Source organism: Equus asinus, chromosome 22 (genome assembly GCF_041296235.1).
Source record: "Equus asinus isolate D_3611 breed Donkey chromosome 22, EquAss-T2T_v2, whole genome shotgun sequence".
Taxonomy (NCBI): Eukaryota; Metazoa; Chordata; class Mammalia; order Perissodactyla; family Equidae; genus Equus; species Equus asinus.
The window spans coordinates 57,731,845-57,755,951 of record NC_091811.1 but is presented as its reverse complement, the minus strand read 5'-3'; the positions used below and the strand labels follow the sequence as shown (position 1 = coordinate 57,755,951).

The 24,107-nt window shown below is 57.1% G+C and overlaps 1 protein-coding gene across 8 annotated transcripts; it reads left to right on the top strand.

Moving 5' to 3' along the window:
- Nucleotides 1-3,225: 3,225 nt before the first annotated feature.
- On the top strand, nucleotides 3,226-24,042 carry ITGA7 (integrin subunit alpha 7). Of its 8 annotated transcripts, XR_011496785.1 has the most exons (28): nucleotides 3,253-3,664; nucleotides 8,117-8,244; nucleotides 8,341-8,420; nucleotides 9,383-9,638; nucleotides 10,141-10,272; nucleotides 10,554-10,673; nucleotides 11,552-11,759; nucleotides 11,885-12,078; nucleotides 12,427-12,515; nucleotides 12,640-12,767; nucleotides 12,903-12,998; nucleotides 13,174-13,235; nucleotides 13,382-13,551; nucleotides 14,255-14,404; nucleotides 15,062-15,177; nucleotides 15,731-15,923; nucleotides 16,006-16,086; nucleotides 16,193-16,272; nucleotides 16,414-16,488; nucleotides 17,653-17,755; nucleotides 18,275-18,451; nucleotides 18,627-18,758; nucleotides 20,753-20,866; nucleotides 21,092-21,190; nucleotides 21,277-21,402; nucleotides 22,271-22,383; nucleotides 23,054-23,237; nucleotides 23,321-24,042. XR_011496785.1 is itself a non-coding variant. In XM_014857260.3 (27 exons), exons 1-27 carry the CDS (start codon nucleotides 3,330-3,332, stop codon nucleotides 23,379-23,381), a joined length of 3,618 nt encoding a protein of 1,205 aa, XP_014712746.3. In that variant the 5' UTR covers nucleotides 3,253-3,329; the 3' UTR covers nucleotides 23,382-24,042. The 8 variants fall into 8 exon arrangements, 7 of the variants coding, with proteins under 7 accessions (XP_014712748.3, XP_014712746.3, XP_070350031.1 ...); XM_014857260.3 differs by lacking the exon at nucleotides 23,054-23,237; XM_070493930.1 differs by lacking the exons at nucleotides 22,271-22,383; nucleotides 23,054-23,237 and having other exon boundaries at nucleotides 10,141-10,218.
- Nucleotides 24,043-24,107: the final 65 nt, after the last annotated feature.

The following is a 24,107-nucleotide window of genomic DNA, read 5'->3' as shown; positions in this document are numbered from 1 at the left end:
CCGAAGTCTTTGCTGGGTTTGGACATTTATCAATTTTTAAAATGTTTTGAAATTATTTTGAAATAGCTGTAGACTCAAAGGAAGTTGCAAAAATAGTTCATGAAGTACTGTGTACCCTTCACCCAGCTTCTCCCAGCGGTGACATCTTATAGAACTGTAGCACAATATCAAAACCAGGAAGACAGGGGCTGGCCCTGTGACATAGTGGTCAAGTTCATGCACTCCATTTCGGTGGCCCGGGATTTGCCAGGCCATGGGATCCCAGGCATGGACCTACACACTGCTCATCAAGCCATGCTGTGGTAGCGTCCCACATACAAAAAAGAGGAAGATTGGCACAGATGTTAGCTCAGCGACAATCTTCCTCAAGCAAAAAGAGGAAGATTGGCAACACATGTTAGCTCAGGGCCAATCTTCCTCACAATCATCCCGTCACGCCCCGCCCCCCAAACCAGGAAGATGACAGAGGTACAGTACTGTTAACTAGCATACAGGCCTTATTCAATTTTCACCATTTGTTTCACATGGATTCATTTCTGTGTGTGTGTGTGTGTATGTGTGTGCTTGTGCACACAGTTCTATGCAATTTTATCCCACGTATAGATTCAAATAACCACCACCAAAATCAAACACAGAGCTCTTCATCACCATAAAGGAATTCCCTGTGCTGTCCTTTTACATTCAGACCCTCCACCCCCTCCCCTGGCAATCACTAATCTGCTCTTTATCTCTATTGTTTTGTCACTTTGAGAATGTTATATGAGTGGAATCGGATAATATCAGTTTTGGCTTTAATTTAACAAATTCCCAAACTCTTGACTCAAATACAGGAAGTTCTCTGGCAGGTCGTTCATTCTGATGATGAGCGTGCTCCACTCTCTGGATCACTTTAGCTTCCTCCTTCCCTCCTTCACCTACAATGTTGCTCCCCACCCCAACAACCTGGTCTCACTTCTCCTTTAGGGGAAATCTACAAGTCTAAATTTACTAGGCTGCTCTAGGGCTCGCGCATGTTCCCTGCCCCCCCTTGCCCCACTATTTATAGCCAGGCTAATTTTGGGCAGCCTCTCTCTCCTTTCCTGCTCCTTTCTCCTGTGGCGGGTGAGGTGACTTCTCAAAAATTTGGGCAGAGGAGGTCAGGAGCAGATTCTTGGCATCTGATTTCAGCCTCAGATTTAGCAGGAGCCAGTGGCGTGGAGATGGAGAGAGGCAGAAGCTGCAGGTGCAGAGAGGAAGGCAGCTGGGGCTCTAAAGGCATTTTGACTCTGGTTGGAGGTCCGGGCTGAGAGTCAGCAGTCCCCGCTTCTATCCCGTTTTCCTGCTCTGCAATCTCCTATCAGCTCTTCTCTATTGCCTGGGGCTGGGAGGTAGAAAAAGGATGGAGAAGGCATATCTCCGGGAGAATAGAAGTAGGATCCCGGTGCCAGCGTGCTGGCAGCACATGTATTTCTTTGATTGCATCTGGTTAGAGGTGTGCTAGGCCCCCAGAGGGGATGTCCACTGGTGTAGTGTTGCAAAAATGGAGGCCCAAACTTTCAAATGTACAGGAACTTACCCAGGGCGAGGACGGTCCCAGGGTCAGCAGAGAGAGAGCCTACCTGTTTGTCTGTTTTTAAAAGTATAATCCTGGACAAAGAAGTAAGAGAGACAAAGGGAACATGAGAAGAGGAATTAGGTAGGATACTGTTTGGCTTTTAAGAAAGGGAGGGAGAAGAGAGAGAATCTTTTTTTTTTTTGTATTGGCACCTGAGCTAACAACTGTTGCCAATCTTTTTTGTTTTTCCCCTGCTTTTTCTCCCAAATCCCCCCAGAACATAGTTGTATATTTTAGTTGTGGGTCCTTCTAGCTGTGGCTAGTTGTGGCATATGGGACGCCACCCCAGCATGGCCTGGTGAGCGTGCCATGTCCCCACCCAGGATCCAAACCAGCAAAACCCTGGGCCACCGAAGTGGAGCATGTGAACTTAAGCACTCGGCCACCGGGCCGGCCCCAAAAAGAATCTTAATATGATGGTGTTTGAGGAGCAGAGACAACATTAGAAACATTGAGAAATAGTCTGAAAGAAAGACTTCAAGGGACAGAGACAAGAAGGGGGACAAAAATAGAGTTTGGGATGAGACAAAACCAGACAGTGAGAGAGAGAAGGGAAAGATGGACCCATGGATACACACAAGACCAACACCCAGCAAGAAAGAGAACTTGGAAGAGGAGGTGGGAGCACGGGAGGTTCCAGTTGTGCCAAATTATTTCCTATCTCTCCTCCTGGCCCCATTTCTGGATTGGAGTTATAAATAGCGGAGAGTTGGAAAATATCCCCCCTCCCTTTGTTTCTGTCTCAGTCTAGGGGCAAGGGAGAGGAAGAGGGACAGGCCCGTGGGTCCCTGTGGAGATCCCTGCGAAGCCGAAGCCGCAGCCGCACCCAGACCCGGCCCTGCCGGCCCAGGGCTCTGCCCCTCCCCCTCCCCTTCGGCGGCTGGGAAATGCACAGCCGTGGGAAGGGCCCGGGACCTGGAGACATCATTCCCATCCCTTTGCCTCTTGGGTCCAATCTCTTTGTCTCTGCCCTTCGGTGACACCCCACTTTTCTCCCAGCTTAGCCTCGTTTTCCTGTGTCACCTTCAGTCTTTTTCTTGTTCTCTCCCTTCACTCCATCCCTTGTTGACCAAAACTCTTGCCTTTCCTTCTCCATCGCTTTTCTCTTTCAGTTTTCCTTCGACCTGCCTCCTCTGTTCCCCTGAATGGCGACCACGTGGCAGCACAGCCTTGTCACTGCCGGGCTCTGGGGGTTGGGATGGGATGGGGTGGGAAGTGGTTTGATTCGAGCAGCCTGAGGGGTGTTGTATGTGACCGCATGGGGAGAAGGGAGCACCAAGGGACCACGGGGACCCAGGCCGAGACCCCTCCCCTTTCATCTCCTTTCTTCCTGTCTGCGTGTGTCTGTTACCAGACTGTCCTTTAGCCTCATCCACTTGTCATCTCTCTCTCTCTCTCTTTTCTCTTTTTTGGCCCCTTTCTGTCTGCACGTCTCTCTCCCTCCCCATTCCGACTTGCGGGCTTGGGCAAGAGTTGGGGCGGGGGGCGGGGAAGGGGAGGAGGGTGCAGGCGGGAGCTAGGGGGAGCAAGGCCGGTTCCCACCCGGAGCCGCTGGCCCGGGCGTCCCAGTGCGACGCCGGCGGCCTCCACCTGCCGGGAGCGCGGGGCGGGGCGGGGCGGGGCGGCCCCGGGGGCGGAGGCGGGAACCCGAGCTGACGCCCGGCCTCGGCTGCGGCAGTCGTCCTAGCCGGCGCTGGGGCGGCGGAGCGGCGGCGGCGGGGTGGCGAGGCGAGAGATGGGGAGACCCCTGAAACACCTGGAAGACAGCGAGACTCGAGACCACAGACCCGCCTGGGGAGACCTGGGGCTCCCGGCGCGAGCGAATTTCCTTGCGCTCGCGGGGAGCGCTCGAGGGGTTCGCCCCATGGCCGGGACTTCGGGCCGCGATCCTTGGGGGGCCCTCGGGATTTGTTACCTTCTTGGCTCCCTACTCGCCGGATTGCTTTCCCCAAGGGCTGTCGCCTTCAATCTGGACGTGATGGGCGCCCTGCTCAAGGAGGGCGAGCCGGATAGCCTCTTTGGCTTCTCCGTGGCTTTGCACCGTCAGTTGCAGCCCCGACCCCAGAGCTGGTGAGTCACCGCAGCCGCCCAGAGTCCCCCATGCCCGAGCCACAGATCCCCCGACTCCAACCCTCTCTCTCAGTCTTCTAACCCCACCAAGACTCAGGCTGTCCACAGATATCCCGCACCCTAACCTTGCCTCCTCTGTCTTGGGTCTGGAGGCACACCCTCAGGCCCTGAGACCCAGGGTCTTGCTCTGGGGATGAGCTGGAGAGCAAGGTCCTTGTCTGGGCAGGGAACTGTCTCCTTTTGCTTTTCCCCCAACTTGTAACCTTGCTGCAGTCCCAGGGTCTGTGGCTCTACTCCTTCAGAGGGCTGAATTCCCTCAGGGAGGGCCACTGGGCATTTTGTCTCTGCTTGGGGCAGGAGGAGAGGGAGAAGACAGAGAGGTTGAAGGTGCCAAGAGAGGGATGGAGGGTAGACTCCAGAAATAACTTCCTGCCAGAGCATTGCCATGGCGTGGGATGAGGGCAGCAGGACACTGGAGGCCAGGAGACACCCACCATTCTTGTGGCTCAGACCACGGGGAGGTTGGGAGAGGACCTGGGAGGGTCTGGCAACCTGCACTAGGTGATCTGGTGATAGAGAGTGAAAAACAGAGAGAACAGAGCCCCCAAAAGTTTTAGCAGCAGCAATAGCAGCATCCACTGCCACAGTAGCCACGAGAGAGATCCAGGAAGGATGCTGGCTGGGCTGTTCTGCTTCCTCCTCCTCAGGAAATTTCTAGCTCCAGGGATCTCAGCAGTGGGGGACGGCAGGGAGGAGTGAGGGGCAGAAGATAATTCTAGTTATTTTCTAATCAGTTCAGGACCCATGGGAGAGGGACACACGTGTGTGGGGCCTGTGACTGTCATGCTTCCTGTACTATTAGCTCCAGCTACATGTGTGGTTTTAAAAAGAGAGACAAGGGGAAGAAAGCTTCCCACCCCCTCTTTCCAGGGGGCTTCTCTCTCCTAGACCAGAGCCTAAGCTACACTAAGTGTCCATTACTGGGATCAATGCCGTCCATGGGGACTGTCTTCTCCTGCTACTGCTGGCCTGGGGGCAGAGGGTAGGGATGGAGCTCATTTCTCTTTCCGCACTCAGGAAGGAGGGGCTAGCTCTAATCTTTCTTCTTCCATTATTCCTGTCATCAGGGAGCAGGGTCAGTGGTCCCCCAAACTTTGGGAGAGAGAGAAAGCAACTGACTTCATCTCTTCTTCAGCCTTCTTTCCGCTTCCTCCCTCATCTCTGTCTCACTCCCTCCCTCCTTCCACCATCTGCCAGACTTCCAGGGCTGGAGACCTTTTTAGGACATGCTGAACTCTCTGAGCTATTTCCAGGCAAATTCTAGGTTATTTTTAATAGCTTGGCCTCTTGTGATTTCCCCCTCTTCTCTGATGGTGGCCCCTGATTCTGTCTCCCAGAGCCAAGCTGGGAGCATTCCCAGAGGGGCCTCACTGCCTAACCAGCTTTTGCTGCAGCAGAGGGCGCTCTGCTGCCTGGTGGCATGTGGGAGACCAGGTACCTTGCTGAGTCCCCAGCTTTCGAGCTGCAGGTCGCCTTTCCCAGCACTCCCTGATCAAAAGACCTCACCTGTTTTGATGTCTTTCAATCTTGCCCTCGGATGAGACTTTGAAGTTTAACCTTCTTTGCTCTGTGGTTTCAGCCTCATTTACATTCTTCCACTATCAAATGGAGATAAACAATAGTTTATCTACCAGACTAAGTTGTTGTGGGGATTAAGAGTTCTTAATACAGTGTAGGTAAAACCTTTAGAATTGCATGAGGCACATAGCAAGTGCTAGCACGTGTTAGTACTATTATTCCTGCATTGCGATCCACAGAGCTGGAGAATAGATTTAGGTACTTACAGCAGTGAGCCTGGATCCGAAGGCTTGGCTAGAACACCCTCAGGCCGAGCCAGCCTTCAGGCCGAGCACCCTCCCCAGAGGGCCACCCAGACTGAGAGTCAGAGAGGCTCGACTTGGGTCAGAGCCCTGGAGTGCGTGGAGAATCGAGAGGTGCAGGGGTGGTGGACTCCTCCTTCGCCTCCACTTAGCCAGGCTCCCAGGGAGTCCCTCTGCCTCCAGCTGCCAACAGGTTTTTGCTTTTCTCTCTGCTGTGGCTGCAGCTGTGGCTACTGTTCTGTCCAGAGGCGTGGGGTGGCTGGGGATGGTGGGATGAAGCCAGCAAAGAGTGTGGCTGGGGCAGAGGTGGAGGAACTGGAGAGGCTGTGTGTGGGAGCTCTGGTTCTAGGAGGGCGGGCTGGTCTGTTCTCCACCAAGAATGGGGCTGGGTGGATCTCTGCGCTCAGCTTCTTTCCTCCATATGGATGCCTCCCCTCCTCCTTACGCTCTACTCTTGACCTCCAGGGGAGATGTGAGCATCGAATGCCGACTGTTAGCTTCTCCCTGTGCTTAGCTATGCACTGACCAGCTGAGGCACTGGGTGTCTCTGTGAGTCCACATAAAGTGTGGGTTCAGCAAAGGCATCCGGATGCCTCCTATGGGGCAAGCGCAAAGATGAGTAAGACAGCCCTAGTCCTCTGAGAGGTGGCCATCTCTGTATTTGGAGGTGGGGGCACTGTGGACTTGTCTGAATGTTGGCCATGTCACCTGGTTTCTCTTCTGCTTGGGGTACCCTTTCCTCCCCTTCCTCCTCTTCCTTTTCTGGAGTGTTATTGGTGTTCTGGAGATGGCCAGTCATTGAGTGTGGTGGAAAAGGCGTGGCTACTGGAGTCAGGCAGTGTAGATTTGAATCCCAGCATTCCACTTAGGTCTCTGAGTGAGTTTCCTCCTCTGAAAGCCAAGAAAAGGGGCCTTGCAGAGGATCGTTGTGAAGATTAAGTGAGATAATGCATGCACCTTGCCTGGCCTGGTGCCTGGCCATAGGTAGAGAGTGATAAACATTCGTTCCTCTCATCCTGGCATCCAGCCTGGGGCCTGACCCAGAGCAGGTGCTGAATCAATGTGACTTCCCTGTGTCACCAGTGCCTGAGACAGGCTCGGGAGCTGATAGGTTCTCAGTGAGCATTGTTAACGAATGGTGTTGAATGTATGCCCTCTTCCCTGCCCCTCCCACCCCCACCTCTTGACACTGGCTCTGATGCGGGATGACAGCTGCTACTAGACTCCGAGGAGTTGTGGGAAGCGAGAATGGCTCTGTGCCCTCCCCTCCTCTTGCCCCAACAGAACTGGCGCAGTGCCCCACAGATGCCTGTCTGCAATTCTGCCCCCCACAGCCTGGGGCCTCGCTCCCTAGCGAGGGAGAGGGAGGAAGGGAGAAGCCTTGAGGGTTGCCCTGCTGCCGCTTTTGGGTTTCCTTCTTTGAAGAGAGAATCCTCGTAGCCGGCTGGGCGCCGATCACCTCACCTCACCCCTCCTTCACTCCTGGCCTGGGGTTCAGCCCCAGGGGAGCCAGAAGCCTCCATTCCCAGCACATTCCTCCCCCGGGGAAGAAGCCTTGGCTGTGATCATGGAAAATTGTCCTGCCAAGAAAGTTGTAGCTGGGAAAGTATCTGAGGGGGAGGTAGGAGAGAAGACTGGGTGGGGGCAGGGAAGGGAAGATCATGGCTGTGGGGAGGAGAAGGAAGGATGGGGATTCAGGATGTGGGGTAAGATTGGAGACAGGGGCCGGTCTGGTGGTTTAGTGGTTAAGTTCGTGCACTCTGCTTCAGTGGCCTGGGGTTCACAGGTTCAGATCCTGGGCAAGGACCTACACGTTGATGAGCTATACTACAGCTCATCAAGCCATGTTGTGGCGGCGTCACACATACAAAAAACTACAGGGAGATTGGCATAGATGTTAGCTGAGGGACAATCTTCCTCACCAAAAAAAAAAAAGAGATTGGAGACAGAATGAGAAACTTTCACCCACCTCCATGGCAGCTGGACTGACGATAGAGTCCTGGGCTGGCAGGGTTGCTGGGGTCTTTGCTGGGTCCCTGATGTAGGGGTGGGGGAAGCTGGCCCATATCTAGCCTCTTGCTTAGCCTCCAAAGCTGGTCTCTGGGCCACCTCATGGTGCCAGTCTGGGCCCCTGTTACTTTTGCTCCCAGCATTCCTGGCATTTTTGGGGGGGTTTCAAGTGGACTAGGGTTGAGGAGGAGAGCAGAGCTTGGGGATGGGGCCAAGGGGCAAGGGGAAGGACTGGGCAGGAACAGGTGCTGGGAACAGGTGGTTCTTTCAAACCAGCGGTGCTGGCCAGGCTGCTTGGGTTGGCATGTTTGTGTGTGTGGGTATGTTTGTGTGTGTGTCTCTACTGTGCCTGTTTGTCCCTCATCCAGATAGTGTGTGCGTATGTAATGTGATTATTGCATGGCCGAGTGTACTCATTGCCCTTCCAGGCCTTGGAAAAACTGACTCTTGGCCCTTCTCCTTAGTCCTTCCGCAGTGTGCTGGGTACTGAGGGCTGGGCCTGGGCAACTCTGGGGAGATGGAGAGCTCTGGCCCCTAACTCCTCCTCTGCCCCATCGTGCAGGCTGCTGGTGGGTGCTCCCCAGGCCCTGGCTCTGCCTGGACAGCAGGCGAATCGCACCGGAGGCCTCTTCGCTTGTCCCCTGAGCCTGGAGGAAACTGACTGCTACAGAGTGGACATCGACCGGGGAGGTGCGGGCCCTGCGGGGTGGAGTGGGGAGCCCACGAGGAGGGGAGGAGAGGACTTGGCCTCCTTCCCTTCCCTAATTCCCAGTGTCCTGCCTCCAGCTGATGTGCAGAAGGAGAGCAAGGAGAACCAGTGGTTGGGAGTCAGTGTTCGGAGCCAGGGTCCCGGGGGCAAGATTGTTGTAAGTACTGCTTCTTGTGACTATAGGCAAGGATGGTGTGGGTGTGTGTGCACACGCCTGAGTGTATGGCATGTATGTATATGCATGGATGTACTTACAGAACACAGGTTGGGCATATGGTCTGATGGTCTGATTCCTAGGACCTCAGGGAGATGTAGAAAAGTGTAAGACATGGTTCCTGTCCTTATAAATTTGAAACCATCTCACCATTCATCCATCTAGCCATTTGTCAACTCCTGCTGAGAATCTTTTAAGCATCAGGCATTGTGCTCGTTACTGAGAGAGGACATGTACAGACGGGGACAGTTCTCAAATAACCTACTGCGTGTTATGGAGATTCTCATTCTCTTCTTCTGTGTCTGGTCCTCTCGGTATCATCACTAACGTGCACAAATGCACAATTAATAATACAAGTCACTACAGGGCAGAATATGGCTAATATTAGATGAGTGGTATAGTCCCCAGTGTGTAAAAGTCTGAAGACTCCTGCAGGTGGGGGAGACTTGAGCCAGGCTTTCAAGAATGAGCAATACCTGGAGAGTGGAGAGGGAGGAAGTCCTTTGCAGATGAGGTGATGGCACTTACAAAGGTCTAGCGACAGGATCAAACTTGGCATATTGGGGCCGTGATCAAGGATCAAGGTGTGATTATATGGCGTGATCAAGGAAGCACGAGTTCCGTGTGCTGGCTTAGTCGTGCCTGTGGGTGCCCAGGCAGAATGTGGAACAAGGACTTCTTCCTGCCAGGGCAAGGAAGTGGGTGCAGATGGGATAGTGGGTTATGTACATACCTGCCCAACACTGGACTGGGTGGTGGCACTCAAGTGATGCTTGCAAAGGTGTGTGTGTGTGTGTGTGTGCGTGCACACAAATCAATGTCTGCCAAATATCTGCATGTGGGCAGCGTAGCTCAGGCAGGTCCCCTGCACACAGTGGGAGACCCCTCACCCCTTCCTCCCATAGACCTGTGCACACCGATACGAGGCGCGGCAGCGAGTGGACCAGATGCTGGAGACGAGGGACGTGATCGGTCGCTGCTTTGTGCTGAGCCAGGACCTGGCCATCCGTGACGAGTTGGATGGTGGGGAGTGGAAGTTCTGTGAGGGGCGCCCTCAGGGCCACGAACAGTTTGGGTTCTGCCAGCAGGGCACGGCTGCTGCCTTCTCCCCCGACAGCCACTACCTCCTCTTTGGGGCCCCAGGAACCTATAACTGGAAGGGTGAGTCACTTCTTGGGAAGGGGAGAAGGCAGCCAAAATGTCCTCTTACCTCAGAGACGGGATGGGGGCAGCACGTGGCCAAGCATGCCCAGTGTTCACTGCCGGCTAACTCCGGGCACTGCCACACCTTCACCCCCATCATGCTGGAGCACACGGAGGGGGGTGTCCCCACTCCTTTGAATGGCCGAGTGTTCCTCAACACGCTGGCATGAGCCCCCACACGCACGGCTGGGCCTGCCTGCCCGGCAGGGGCCTGCATGCTCCGACACGGCAGCCTATACCTCATCACCCCCATTCCCATCTCTGCACACTGCCGCTGGCTGAGCTGACACCCGGTGAGTGTGGTGCTGAGTCTGGGGGACCCCAGGAAGCTTGGGATGGGGAGGGGGTGGATATAAGGCTGGAAAGGAGAGGAGGTCCCTGTGTGCCTTCCTAACTCAGTGTCCGGCCTGAGGGGTGCTCCTTGCTCCTCTCCCTGGCACTAACAGGTCTGTCCTTGCAGGCACCGCCAGGGTGGAGCTCTGTGCGCAGGGCTCAGCGGACCTGGCGCACCTGGACGACGGGCCCTACGAGGCGGGGGGTGAGAAGGAACAGGACCCCCGCCTCATCCCGGTCCCTGCCAACAGCTACTTTGGTAGGGACCCCTCCCGGCCTGGAGCTGCTCTAACCCTCTGCTCCTCTCTCCTGCCCTCCCTCTCCATGCTCCCCTCCTTCTGTCTCCGTCTCTGTCTCTCTCTGTCTTTCTGTCTCTGGTTCTTGTCTCTCTGGTCTCTTTGTCTCTCTCATTTTCTTTCTCCACCTCTTCCTCTCTTACCTTCTTCTTCTTGCCTTTCTGTCTGGCTCTGTCTCCCCACCCCGTGGTCCCTCCTCTGGATGTCCCTTCCCTGGTGTCTCCCCCCTCCCCGCCCCCCGCAGGGTTGCTCTTTGTGACCAACATTGATAGCTCAGACCCTGACCAGCTGGTGTATAAAACTTTGGACCCTGCTGACCGGCTTCCAGGACCAGCCGGAGACTTGGCCCTGAATAGCTACTTAGGTTTGTAAGCTCCCACCCATGTCCTTCTGGGCCCTGGGGGCTTGACCTGGCCTCCCCTCCTCTCCTTCCCTCTGTTCCCCAAACACACACCCAGGGAAACACGTCGGCCCCAAAATACAGAGAAGAGCTGGGCCTAGTGATCAGGCCCCAGAAGAAGAGGCCCCAAGGGTGGTAGCCTAGGGGGCTGTGAATGGGGGTCTCTGTGGAGGAAGAACCAGGTGGGGTGAAGGGAACAGGGCTGAGACTGTACTGGGAAGGAAGGAGGCTAGACCTCTAGGGGGACTTTCTCTGAGGAATGGATGGTGGGCACGTGCGGGAGAAAGGTCTAGCCATGTTGGTAAGTCCCTCTCATTGTCTCATCTGCATCCCTCTGCAGAAGAGGAGGAAACAAGGCCTGGGAGAAGTTTGGGTGTATCAAGCTCCTCCCCAGTCCTCCTTGTCTCCCCCCATCCATGTGAAGACTTCCTCTCCCTGCCAGGATGGTGGGAGTGGGGGCAAAGAAGGTGCAGTGGACGGACCAGGGCCTCCTGGGTGTGCAGCGGGGAGAGCTGTTCCCTGGGCATCGTGTGGGGGTGCCACGCCCAGCTCCTGCCAGTGCACGCAGCCTCCTGTCCAGTCGTCTGGGCTTCTCGGCCGTTGTCCTTCTCTTCCTCCCCCGTCCCTGAGGCTGACCTCATTGCACTTCTTGTGCCAAGCTCCAGTCTCTGGCAGTGGGAGGGCTGCCAGGCCTCTGGAGGGGGAGGAAGCGCCACCCAGCTGTAGTGGTTACAACTGGGAGGGCACCTGGACCTGTGAGGAGGGGCGGTGGGGAGGAGCTGGACACACGCTGGCTCCACGGTCTTTCAGGGAGTGCTCACTGGTAAGTCACCCCCTCCCAGGTTTCTCCATCGACTCAGGGAAGGGTCTGGTGCGTGCAGAGGAGCTGAGCTTTGTGGCAGGGGCCCCCCGTGCCAACCACACGGGTGCTGTGGTCATTCTGCGCAAAGACAGCGCTAGTCGCCTGGTGCCTGAAGTTACGCTGTTTGGGGAGCGCCTGACCTCCGGCTTTGGCTACTCACTGGCTGTGGCTGACCTCAACAATGATGGGTGAGAGTGGGAGAGGGGAGAGTGGGACAAGGCTGGGTCCTGGGGATGCGAGGGGCCTCTGACATCTCTCCCTGACTCCCCCGGCTGGGGAGGACCCCACGCTGACTGTCCCCCTCTCTCCATAGCTGGACAGACCTAGTAGTGGGTGCCCCCTACTTCTTTGAGCGCCAAGAAGAGCTGGGGGGTGCTGTGTACGTGTACCTGAACCAGGGAGGTCACTGGGCTGAGGTCAGCCCTCTCCGGCTCTGCGGCTCCCCTGACTCCATGTTCGGGATCAGCCTGGCTGTCCTGGGCGACCTCAACCAAGATGGCTTCCCAGGTGTGGCTTGGAGCTGGAAAGGCTCAGGGGAGGGAGGGGCCAGGGGCAGGATGGGGGACAAGCCTCAGAGGTCAACAGGGGTTCTTCTGAGCGCTCAGGGAGAGAAGCACCCTGGACTCACATCCATTTACCAGCTTTGTGACCTTGGTCAAGTTACTTAACCATTCTGAGCTGGTGGTATCTGCAGAGTGGCTGAGAGGATTAAAAATGATGTACATAAGGTGCCCAGGATTTAGTCGCCTCTCAATAAACTAGAAAACGTATGACATGGAACTGAGTGACTGAGGGAAAGTTGGGGTCTGGACCTTGTCACCCCCCAGTCTGATCGCCTTTTTCCCATGCCTGCAGACATCGCCGTGGGGGCTCCCTTTGATGGGCATGGGAAAGTCTTTATCTACCATGGGAGCAGCCTGGGGGTTGTCGTCAAACCTTCCCAGGTGAGGGCAGTGGTTGGGGTGAGGGAATGGGTTGGGTGGGATAAGGGGGCCTGGCAGCAGAGGCCGGGGCAGGCAGAGGCCTGGGGCTGATGGGCTGTGGGGAACTGACGGTCTGGTCCTGCAGGTGCTGGAGGGCGAGGCTGTGGGCATAAAGAGCTTCGGATACTCTCTGTCGGGCGGCCTGGACGTGGATGGGAACCATTACCCTGACCTGCTGGTGGGCTCCCTGGCCGACACGGCCGTGCTCTTCAGGTGAGCCCACCCGCTCCTCCCTGAGGCCCTGAGCCCCACTCTAGTGCCATATCTGAGGCTGAAGAGTCTGCCCACCTCCCCTCTTTCCCAGCCTCATGTTCATGTTTCTTGTAACCTCAACTCCCCACTCCCCAGGGCCAGACCTGTCCTCCATGTCTCACATGAGGTCTTCATTGCTCCACGAACCATTGACCTAGAACAGCCCAACTGTGCTGGTGGCCACTCAGTCTGGTGAGGCGGGATCCAGGGGGAGGGCGGGGGAGCCTCTGGAGTCCAGTTTTCCCCGGTTCCCCCTTTCTCTGTATAATTTGAGGCTGGGGCTGAGGCTGGGGAAGGGGGGTCAGGGTGGGGGTGGGGCCCTGGCTCAGGAACCTTGTGGCTCAGGAGCTGCCCTTTGCCCCCACAGTGTGGACCTCAGAGTCTGTTTCAGCTACATTGCAGCACCCAGCAGCTACAGCCCTATTGTGGGTGAGTGAGGTCCCTCTCCCACCTCCCACCCCGGTGGGTTTCAGGATGGGTCACTCCGAGGTGGAGAGAAGGCCACCCTGGGGTCAGGCTCAGACTGGAGCAGGTCCCCAGCTCACTGGCTCCTCTCCTCTCCCCGCATGCCACAGCCCTGGATTACGTGTTAGATGGGGACACAGACCGCAGGCTCCGGGGCCAGGTCCCCCGTGTGACCTTCCTGAGCCGTGGCCCGGATGATCCCAAGCACCAGGCCTCGGGCACCGTGTGGCTGAAACACCAGCATGACCGAGTCTGTGGAGACACCCTGTTCCAGCTACAGGTGGACACTGACCCCTTGGCCCCTGAGGGTCGCTGTCCTTGCATGGTCTCTTTTTCTTGCTTCCTCTTCGCTTCTTCCCTAACATATCACAACTCATTCTAAGATCTCAACTTTTGGGAGCCTCCCTTAGGGGCTGACCTCCTCCTCATCTGCTGCCTTCTTGTGTCTCCTGTCAGGTTCTGTAATCCCTGGAGATGGAGGTGGCAGGTTCCCTTGTCACATCTGGTCCCCAAGCCCTTAATCTTGGGTCTCTTCCTTTCCCCACCCTAGTCGCTGTCCCTCCTCCTTGCTCAGTGCTCCACCTCTCCTTTTGTTCTTTTTTTTTTTAAAGATTGGCACCTGAGCTAACAACTGTTGCCAATCTTTTTTTTTTTCTGCTTTATCTCCCCAAATCCCCCCGGTACATAGTTGCACATCTTAGTTGTGGGTGCTTCTAGTTGTGATCTGTGGGACGCCTCCTCAACATGTCCCGATAAGTGGCGCCATGTCCGCGCCCAGGATCCGAACCCACAAAACCCCGGGCCGCCGCAGCAGAGCGTGTGAACTTAACCACTTGGCTATGGGGCTGGCCCCTCCACCTCTCCTTTGACTCCCTGAGCTTCTCGCCAAGTTTCAGGATCTGTCCTATGTCTGGCTGGGGCTTTGGGCAGGGCTGGGGCCTGGGGAGTGTTCTAGTGTCCATGTGTATCTTTTCCGTTTCCAGGAGAATGTCAAAGACAAGCTTCGGGCCATTGTGGTGACCCTGTCCTATAGTCTCCAGACCCCTCGGCTCCGGCGACAGGCTGTTGGCCAGGGGCTGCCCCCAGTGGCCCCCATCCTCAGTGCCCACCAGCCCAGCACCCAGCGGGCAGAGGTGAGCGTGGGCTCTGGTTGAGCCCGGGCAAAGGAGCTGGGAGGGCAGTGATGGTGGCTCTCCCAGTGACATTCACTCCTAGCTTGCAAAGCTCTTTCACATGTTGCCCCTATAGTTCCTTAGGTCTCTAGATGCTGTAACAAGTAGACCCCAAATGTCAAATGGTCCAAACGATGAGTATTCCTAGCCAGAGGGGATGGTGCTCCTCCATTCCAGCGGTCATTCAGGGGTCCAGGCTGATGGGGGTCTGTCATATTCAAATGTGGCCTCCAAGGTCCTAGGTTCTCTCCATCTCTGTCAGCTGGAAGGGAGAGTATGAAGCTCCTTGCACGGTTCCCATGGCCAGCCGGAAGTGGTGCCCTCCACTTCTCTTCACATTCTAAACCTGGAACTCAGTTACATGCAAGGAAGGCTGGGGAAATGGGGTCTCGCTGTGGACTAACCTGCTAGTCTCTACCACTGCCTAGTAACATTCTCATCGTTTTACTGATGAGGACACAACTCAGAGAGGTTAAGTGACCAGCTCAATATCACACAGCTAGTAAGCAGCAGATCTGAGAGATAAACCCATGTTGTTTAATCCTGTGATACTCTACCCCACCATACACTTTGGCGACATGTTCGCCCCCTAGGAAGGACCCTCAAATCTCTCCCCAGATCCACTTCCTGAAGCAAGGCTGTGGTGAAGACAAGATCTGCCAGAGCAATCTGCAGCTGGTCCACGCCCGCTTCTGTGCCCGGGTCAGCGACACGGAGTTCCAGCCTCTGCCCATGTGAGGAGGAGCAAGGGAGCAGGTGGGGTGGGAAGGCAAGAGTTCAGGCGGTGGAAGGAAGCCCCTCGGGAGGGCCAGGCAGAGTGGGGCTGAGCCTGCAGAGGGAAGGTGAGAGGCTGGGGAGGACCTGCTGATAATGCAGAGGACTGCAGGTGAGGGTCAGTGATGGGGCCACGGCCTCCCCTGGCAGGGAGGAATAATCCTTCACAGTCCAGATCAAAACATACAGTTTACACATCTCACTGCTTAGTCTTCACAACCCCAGGAGGTAGGAATTATTATCAGTCCCACTTTATAGATGGAGGATAGAGACCTGGAGGGGTTAAGATTTCTGCCCAAGGTGAGTAAATGATGGAGCTGGAACCAGAAGGGAGGTCCCCTGACTCCCAGGCAGGTTCTCTTGAGCTAGCATGGGAAGACCTGAGGCTTGGATATGTGTGTGTGAGGAGATTTGGGGGACCCGGGTGGGAGGAGAGCTCAGGGATGGCAGGTGGGCAGTGTGTGCTGGGGGAAGGTGTTCAGATCGTAGCGTGAGTGGGATCTGACCTTCCAGGGATGCGGATGGGACAACAGCCCTGTTTGCACTGAGTGGGCAGCCAGTCATCGGGCTAGAGCTGAAGGTCACCAACCTGCCCTCGGACCCAGCCCAGCCCCAGGCTGATGGGGATGATGCCCACGAAGCCCAGCTCCTTGTCACCCTCCCTGCCTCTCTGCACTACTCAGGAGTCCGGGCCCTGGACCCTGCGGTGAGGACCTGGAGCATGGTTGGGTGGGCTCTTGGGGGGCTTCGGGAACCCAAGCTGACCTCTTCTTCTCTCCATGCTCCAGGAGAAGCCGCTGTGCCTGTCCAATGAGAATGCCTCCCATGTCGAGTGTGAGCTGGGGAACCCCATGAAGAGGGGTGCCCAGGTTGGCACATCTGCCCTTATCCCCATCTGAGTGGCTCCCTAACCCCTGACCCCTCCTCAAGCCCCCAGCCTCCCCTGACTTGAATCTGCATCCACCCTTGACCTAGGTCACTTTCTACCTCATCCTGAGCACCTCAGGGATCACCATTGAGACCACAGAGTTGGAGGTGGAGCTGCTGTTGGCCACGTGAGTCTGGGAGGGCCAGGGTAGGGTGAGGGTGGGGGTCGTTAGATTGATGTTCTCCTGGAGAGGGCTCTGCTGTCCTCACCTGACCACTTGGGGTGGTATCTGTGCCCACTGCCCATGCCTGCCCTGCCCACACGCCAGGATCAGTGAGCAGGAGCTGCATCCTGTCTCTGCCCGAGCCCGTGTCTTCATTGAGCTGCCGCTGTCCATCACAGGGTAAGCCTCGCCCTGTGGGCACCCCCCTGGAGGGGCGGGCAGTGCCACTGCCAAATGCAGGCTTAGCGCTGCCTCGTCGAGCCTGGCCCCCCTGCCCCTCCTGGCCCTCCTGCCCCTCCTGGCCCTCCTGCTCCTCCTGGCCCTCCTGCCCCTCCTGGCCCTCCTGCCCCTCCTGGCCCTCCCACCCCTCCTGGCCCTCCCGCCCCTCCTGGCCCTCCCGCTCCTCCTGGCCCTCCTGGCCCTCCTGCCCCTCCTGGCCCTCCTGCCCCTCCTGGCCCTCCTGCCCCTCCCGGCCCTCCTGCTCCTCCTGGCCCTCCTGCCCCTCCTGGACCTCCCGCCCCTCCTGGCCCTCCTGCCCCTCCTGGCCCTCCTGCCCCTCCTGCCCCTCCCTGGACCTCCCGCCCCTCCCGGCCCTCCTGCCCCTCCCGGTCCTCCTGGCCCTTCTGCCCCTCCTTGCCCTCCTGGCCCTCCCGCCCCTCCTGCCCCTCCTTCCCCTCCTGGCCCTCCTGCCCCTCCCTGGACATCCCGCCCCCTGGACCTCCCGCCCCTCCCGGCCCTCCTGCCCCTCCTGGCCCTCCTGCCCTTCCTGGCCCTCCTGCCCTTCCTGCTCCTCCTGCCCCTCCCAGCCCTCCTGGCCCTTCTGTCCCTCTTTCCCCTCCTGGCCCTCCTGCCCCTCCTGGCCCTCCTGCCCCTCCTGGCCCTCCTGGCCCTCCTGCCCCTCCTGGCCCTCCTGGCCCTCCTGCCCCTCCCGGCCCTCCTGGCCCTCCTTCCCCTCCCTGGACCTCCCGCCCCCTGGACCTCCTTCCCCTCCTGCCCCTCCCGGCCCTCCTGCCCCTCCTGGCCCCCCTGCCCCTCCTGGCCCTCCTGCCCCTCCCTGGACGTCCCGCCCACTTGGACCTCCCGCCCCTCCCGGCCCTTCTGCCCCTCCTTCCCCTCCTGGCCCTCCTGCCCCTCCTGGCCCTCCTGCCCCTCCTGCCCCTCCCTGGACATCCCGCCCCCTGGACCTCCCGGCCCTCCTGCCCCTCCTGGCCCTCCCGCCCCTCCCGGCCCTCCCGGCCCTCCTTCCCCTCCTGCCCCTCCTGGCCCTCCTGCCCTTCCTGGCCTTCCTGCTCCTTCTGCCCCTCCTAGCCCTCCATCAGCCCTCTTTTGGCTCCTCCTTGCCAGGGTAGCCATTCCTCAGCAGCTCTTCTTCTCCGGTGTGGTGCGGGGTGAGAGCGCCATGCAGTCCGAGCGGGATGTCGGCAGCAAGGTCAAGTATGAGGTCACGGTAAGTGTCCTGGTATGTGGCCGCTCACGGTCTCCCTCCCTTCTTGGCACAGAGGAGAGGCTGAGACATGTCCCAAGTGCTAGGGCTTGCCAGCGGGTTCAGGGCCTCCGCAGCTCCTGGCCATTGGCCGTGGGAAGGTGTGTGTGAGGGGCCTCAGTTGGCCAGTTTCTGGTCATCCCTGACTGGACATCTCACCTGCTGGTCTGGGGAGGCCATAAGGGCCCAGGCTTTTGTGCTGGGGACTTCAGCTGGGGGATGGGGACATGGGTGAGGGCTGAATCTCTCCCCAGCACTCTGCTCTTGCTTGGCTGGGGCCTCTCCACACCTCCCAGTGACGTCTCCAGGTTTTCCTGGGTTTGGGGTGGGCAGAGTGGTGCCTGGTTGGGTCTAGGATCCTGAGTCCTTGTTGAAACTATACTTCCTGAGGCTCTCCCCTCAGCCCTTGTCCCCTCCATCTCTGTGGATCCAGGGCCTGCTCAGAACCAAGCTCCCTCCCTTCACACTGCCTTGTGCCCACAGGTCTCCAACCAAGGCCAGTCGCTCAACACTCTGGGCTCTGCCTTCCTCAACATCATGTGGCCCCACGAGATTGCCAACGGGAAGTGGCTGCTGTACCCCATGCGGGTGGAGCTCGAGGGCGGGCAGGGGCCTGGGCAGAAGGGGCTCTGTTCCCCCAGGCCCAACATCCTCCACCTGGTGAGGCTCAGGCAGGGTGGGCAGGGGCTGCTGAAGCAGGGTGGAGGGCGTTAGACTCCCTGAGGCTGGGGGTGTGTGTGGGGTTGTGGGCCCAGAAGACAGCGGTGGGAGGAGATGCCATCTCAGGATTGCTGCGTTTGGAGGGACCCTCACTGGGCCCCCTCCCCACATCCAGGATGTGGACAGCAGGGATAGGCGGCGGCGGGAGCTGGAGCGGCCAGAGCAGCAAGAGCCTCGTGAGCCACCGGAGCCCAGTACGTCCTGGTGGCCAGTGTCCTCTGCAGAGAAGAAGAAAAACGTCACCCTGGTGAGGGCAGGGCCAGTGTGGGGCGGCCAGAATGGGGGTGGTGGGGTGACAGAGGACGCCGTAGGGAGGCATAGAGCTTCAGAGTGGTGGCTGTCCAGGGAGGCTGGCTTGTCAAGAGGTGTGATGGTCAGACACCTGGAGCTAGTTGAGAAGACATTCACATCACACCTGTGAAGCAGCCACAGGTCCCCCACACCCGCCAAGCGCTCACTCCATAGTGGACACTTGACCTGCAGCCTGTGAGATAGCCGCACAATCGATTCTCCTTATGTGTATGTTAAGATGACATTTTATAAGGGGTGGGATGGCGTTAGCCACCTTTGAGATCTGTTTGTTGTTCTTTAGAAGTCTTTCAGGACAAAAACCCAATTTGCATAAGGAAACCTGCTTGATTTTCACAACATCAAAAACACTAAGTTATTTGAAGTTCTAATAATTAAAATGACAGTATATTATATGTGATTCATTAAGTCTATTCCTTTTGAGCAGTTTGCCTCCTTTCTTTTCTTTTTTTTTGTGGTAAGGAAGATTGGCCCTGAGCTAACAGCTGTGCCAGTCTTCCCCCACTTTGTATGTGGGATGCTGCCACAGCATGGCTTGATGAGCAATGTATAGGTTCGTGCTGGGATCTGAACCCATGAAGCCCAGGGCCCCGGAAGTGGAGCACATGAACTTAACCGCTATGCCACTGGGCCGGCCTCCTATAGTTTGCCTCCTTTTTTCTGCTTGTTTTACATAGTTTTGCTCTTTAAGTGGATTTATTGAGCAAATTAGCCCATACTCTATGCTGGTCCATTCTGGGATGGCCCTGGGAGTAAGAGTGTGGAGGGGACACAGGTTAGGGGGTATGTGGCCTGGTTGCCAGGAGGTGAATCCCAGGTGTGGAAGTGTGGGCAGTGGAGGTGAGGAGTCAGAGACTGTTTGCAGGGGAAGGTAAGCAGTTGGGCTGGCTCTGGTGTCATCTGTCACAGCCCGTCCCCCAGGGGCCCTCAGCTTCTCTGCTCCCCTGAGAGCGTGGCATGAAGCTGGGGGTAGCGTGCACTCGTGTAATTATGTGGATAGTTCTGCCTTCTCCGTGTGACTGATCCCCCCTGAAAGGCCTCCCTTTTAACCAAGAACTTTGAGATTGATTCTTTTACTTAACATTGCTTTCAGACAAATTGGCCAAGGATTCTTGAATTGCTCAGAAGTGGCAAAATAAAAGATCACTCAAAGAGTTCAAACACTCAAAGCCATTCTGTGTATGAAGTGTGATGACTAGAACACCATTTTTAGGCAAATAGGCTGCTAGTGGGGAGGGGTCACATGGATTTAGGTCAGGCCTGGAAGGAGCCTGAATGCCCTGGCGCTGCTCTGGCTCCTGGGGGCAGCCTCCTCCTTCTCCAGCAAGTTTGGGCTCAGCCTAGGAGTGTGGCTTTGATGAGTACGGACCTGGGTTCAAATATCTGCTCCACCGCTTACCAGCTTTGCTGGCTACGTGACCTGAGGCAGGTTACCTGGCCTCTCTGAACTTTAATTCCCTGATTTGAGAAATGAGGATGATAATAATGTGCACCTTCTGAGGCAGTTGTGAAGCTTAGATGAGGTAAGTACCTTGCAAATAGTAGGTGATCAATCAGTGGGACTGTCGTTAGGTAACATGAGCATCGAGTGGGGAGGCGACTGCCTGCTGCTGTCAAGTGAGAGACCTTCTCCCTGCTCCTCATGCGTTTCAAAGCCAAACTGCCCAGATTTGGGGTAGGCCACTATTTTGGACCACAGGGTTAGTTTGGGCAGACTTCCTGGAGGAGGGGAGTTTGAGGCCAGATAAGGAAAATGGGAAGACATATGAAGGGGAAAAGAGGGTCCAAGGGGTGGAGGCTCATGGAGGGATGGAGTGAAGGCCCTAGGCAGACTTTGTGTCTGTGTGGCTGCGTTTGTGAGGGTCTGGGCCCCAGGCAGGCCCAGTGGGTTGGGGACACGTGGCTCAGAGCCGTGCCTGTCCTGATCCCCAGGACTGCGCCCGGGGCACGGCCAACTGCGTGGTGTTCAGCTGCCCCCTCTACAGCTTCGACCGTGCGGCTGTGCTGCACGTCTGGGGCCGCCTCTGGAACAGCACCTTCCTGGAGGTGAGAGCACTGCTGGGGCCCCGGGCTGGGCGTCCTCCTCCCCAACTGCCCCTCCGGATGCCCTCTCCCCTCTTCCTCCTCCCTGTGCAGGTGCAGCACGCTCTTAAACCAAGACAGGCGGAAACACCCTCTGTGTTGGGCACATTCCAATCACAATGTCGGGAGCTGGGGGAGGGAGGTGGCAGGGAGCATTTAGGAGCGGGGTCTCCTTCCCTGCTTCTTTAGGAGTACTCAGCTGTGAAGTCCCTGGAAGTGATCGTCCGAGCCAACATCACTGTGAAGTCCTCCATCAAGAACTTGCTGCTCAGAGACGCCTCCACAGTGGTGAGCTGCAGGGCTGGGCAGAGGCGGTGGGGGAACTCTTCTCTCCTGCCGCTCCAGCCCTTGTTCCCCTGACTCTCACTCCCCAGATCCCGGTGATGGTATACTTGGACCCGGTGGCTGTGGTGGCAGAAGGAGTCCCCTGGTGGGTCATCCTTTTGGCTGTCCTGGCCGGGCTGCTGGTGCTGGCGCTGCTGGTGCTGCTCTTGTGGAAGGTGAGGCTAGGGGAGGGTGGGGCCAGTGGGGGCTGGTTTCCCTGTCAGGCAGGTGGCCTTTCCTTCTGTGGTTCTGTCACCCACCCACTCGCCCATTTATTCAGCAGATCTGCACTGAGCACGTACCTTGCATCTACCAGGGACTCTGTCAGGCCCTGGGCATTGCAGAGGAGTCAGATGCAGATCTGGTCTGCATGGATTTGATAGTCTGGTGGGGGAAGTGAGCCTTGTAGTCAAGGACAAGGCAGAAGGTACTGAGTCAAGAAAGTACAGTGGGGGTTCAGAGGAGGGAAAGCTTGAGAGCTGGTGGCCCTGGGAAAGAAACTGGCCAACAAGGCCAACAGTGTGGAGAACTGCCTCCAGGGAACTGCCTGCAGGACTGAACTCAGGCCCTCCACATACCAGGCTCTGCATGGAGTCATTCTCATATACACACAGTGTAGACAGAATCACATTTGCATCTCGGCCTCCATGTAAAAGCACACATTTAACGCGTGTCAGTACAGGCCATCACAGCCATCACCAGAGGTCAAATCCTGAGCCAGATGCCACAGCTGGACCATGCGGAGCTATGCACATCCTTGGGGCTCTGTGGAGAATTTCCCCATGGCCTCCTTCCCGGACCAATCACAGACCAAACACACCCCTTCGTAGACATGAGTCATCAGTGGCCCAGGCCTCTGGAGCAGCATCCAAACTGTTGGAATCTGGCCAGGCCTAGGGGAGATTGATGCCTTTGTGAAACTGGCTCCAGGGGCCCTGCTCCCTGCTCCCATGGAAAAGGAACAGACCAGACATAAGGGCCTCCATCCTTCTCAATCTTCCCACCTTCCACATCTTTTGCTCCCCTCCTCCCTTGACATCCCAGTGTGGTTTCTTCCATCGGAGCAGCCAGAGCTCATCTTTCCCCACCAACTATTACCGGGCCCGTCTGGCTGTGCAGCCCTCAGCCATGGAAGTCGGGGGTCCAGGGACTGTGGGGTAATTGTGTGTGTGCATGTGTGTATGCGTGTATGCAAATTTGTGTGTGCATATGTGGGTATGTATGTGTGTGAATGTCAGTAGAGCTCCCAGCATTCCAGGAACGTGCAGGGTGAAGAAATGAGATTGCATGAGGGTGGGGTGAGTCCCAGGACCAGGGGTGGGAGGATACTGGAAGGGTGAGTATACATAGCTTGGGCCATGCACAGAGGGCTGGTTGGGCTCATGGAGCGTGAGCATGTGGGCATGCAGGGAGGTGCCATGCATGTCTTTCTATGGGCATGAGCTTGCAGAGACAAATGTACCAGGAGATGCCACTCAGTCTGAGCATGTAGGAGTCTTGGTAATCCTGAGTGTGCATGTGCCAGGGGCACATTTCCACCTTGGTATGTAAGGGCCAGCATGTTCATGATTTAAGGAGAGGCTAGACCACCATATTCATGGATGAGAGGGCCCTGCCCTAAGGGGGATTCTGCCCAGTGTACACAGGGTGTACGCGTATGAGGCTTGAGAGGAATCATTTGGAGTATGCGGGGGTCTAGGAAGCCATGTTTTTCCTCAGATCTCATTTGTGTTCTCGAGGATGCTATTGAGTCTTTTAAAAAGCTTGGGTGGGTGGAAACCTTTGGTTCAGTGGTCCTGATGTTCCACCTTCAACCCCCTCTTTCAGGCATCAAAGGAGATGTCCTTGGTCCTGTACCTTGGGCCCCCTCCTGGTCTTTCTCTTGCTGTGAATGAGAACCCGGGGACCCAGCACTGATGGTGGCACCTGTGGGGCTGCTTACTGCACTAGATGCTGTCCAACCATCTCCTTTCTGCTGCAGTTGGTTCTCTCTGTCCCAGGCATGGTGGAGGCAAGCAGCTTTGCTGTGCTGGGCATCTGCTCCAGGGCTCTCAGCCCTGCAGACTCCTCATGTCTGGCCTGGTGTCTTTACAGTTGGGATTCTTCAAGCGGGCGCGGTACCCCGAGGCCACCGTACCCCAGTACCACGCGGTGAAGATCCCTCGGGAAGACCGACAGCAGTTCAAGGAGGAGAAGACGGGCACCATCCTAAGGAATAACTGGGGCAGCCCCCGGCGGGAGAGCCCCGATGCACATCCCATCCTCGCTGCGGATGGGCACCCTGAGCTGGGCCCTGATGGGCATCCTGTGCCAGGAACTGCCTAGCTTCCTCTGTCCCAGTCTGGCCGTGGGTCCCCTCCACCCCTTCCCCAGAGATGGCTTCTTGGGATGGAGAGGGCAGAGCGGGTTGCTGGTGTCCCGTCAGGATTTGGCAAGATCTGTTTCCTCAGGGGCATAGACCTCGTCCCCCGTGAGGAGCACCCCGAAACTTCCCCTTAGAATGCTGTGAGATGAGAGGGGCACATCAGGGATGCGGTTAAGGGGTGGAGTGAGAAGGGCAGCCATGTCCTGACGCAAAGGTGGGGAGAAGGAACCCGTCTCCCTCCCTCTCCCGTTCGCCCAGTGTAACCAGACCCCGAGGACTCGTCTCCCTGAAAGTGCCTTAGCCCAGAAGGTTGGGGAGGAGGCTGCATGGCTGACTCAGGAGCTCTTCCCTCTCTAGTGTCACCTCTCCTCTGACCTTAGTTTGCTGTATCAATCTAGTGGATTTTGTCTATTTATTAAAAACTATTTGAGGACAAAACCTCTGGCTTTTAGCTGAGTCCTGCTCCTTCATGCTCAGGGTCTCCAGGACAGGCCTGATTCTCTTTGCACCCCCAGC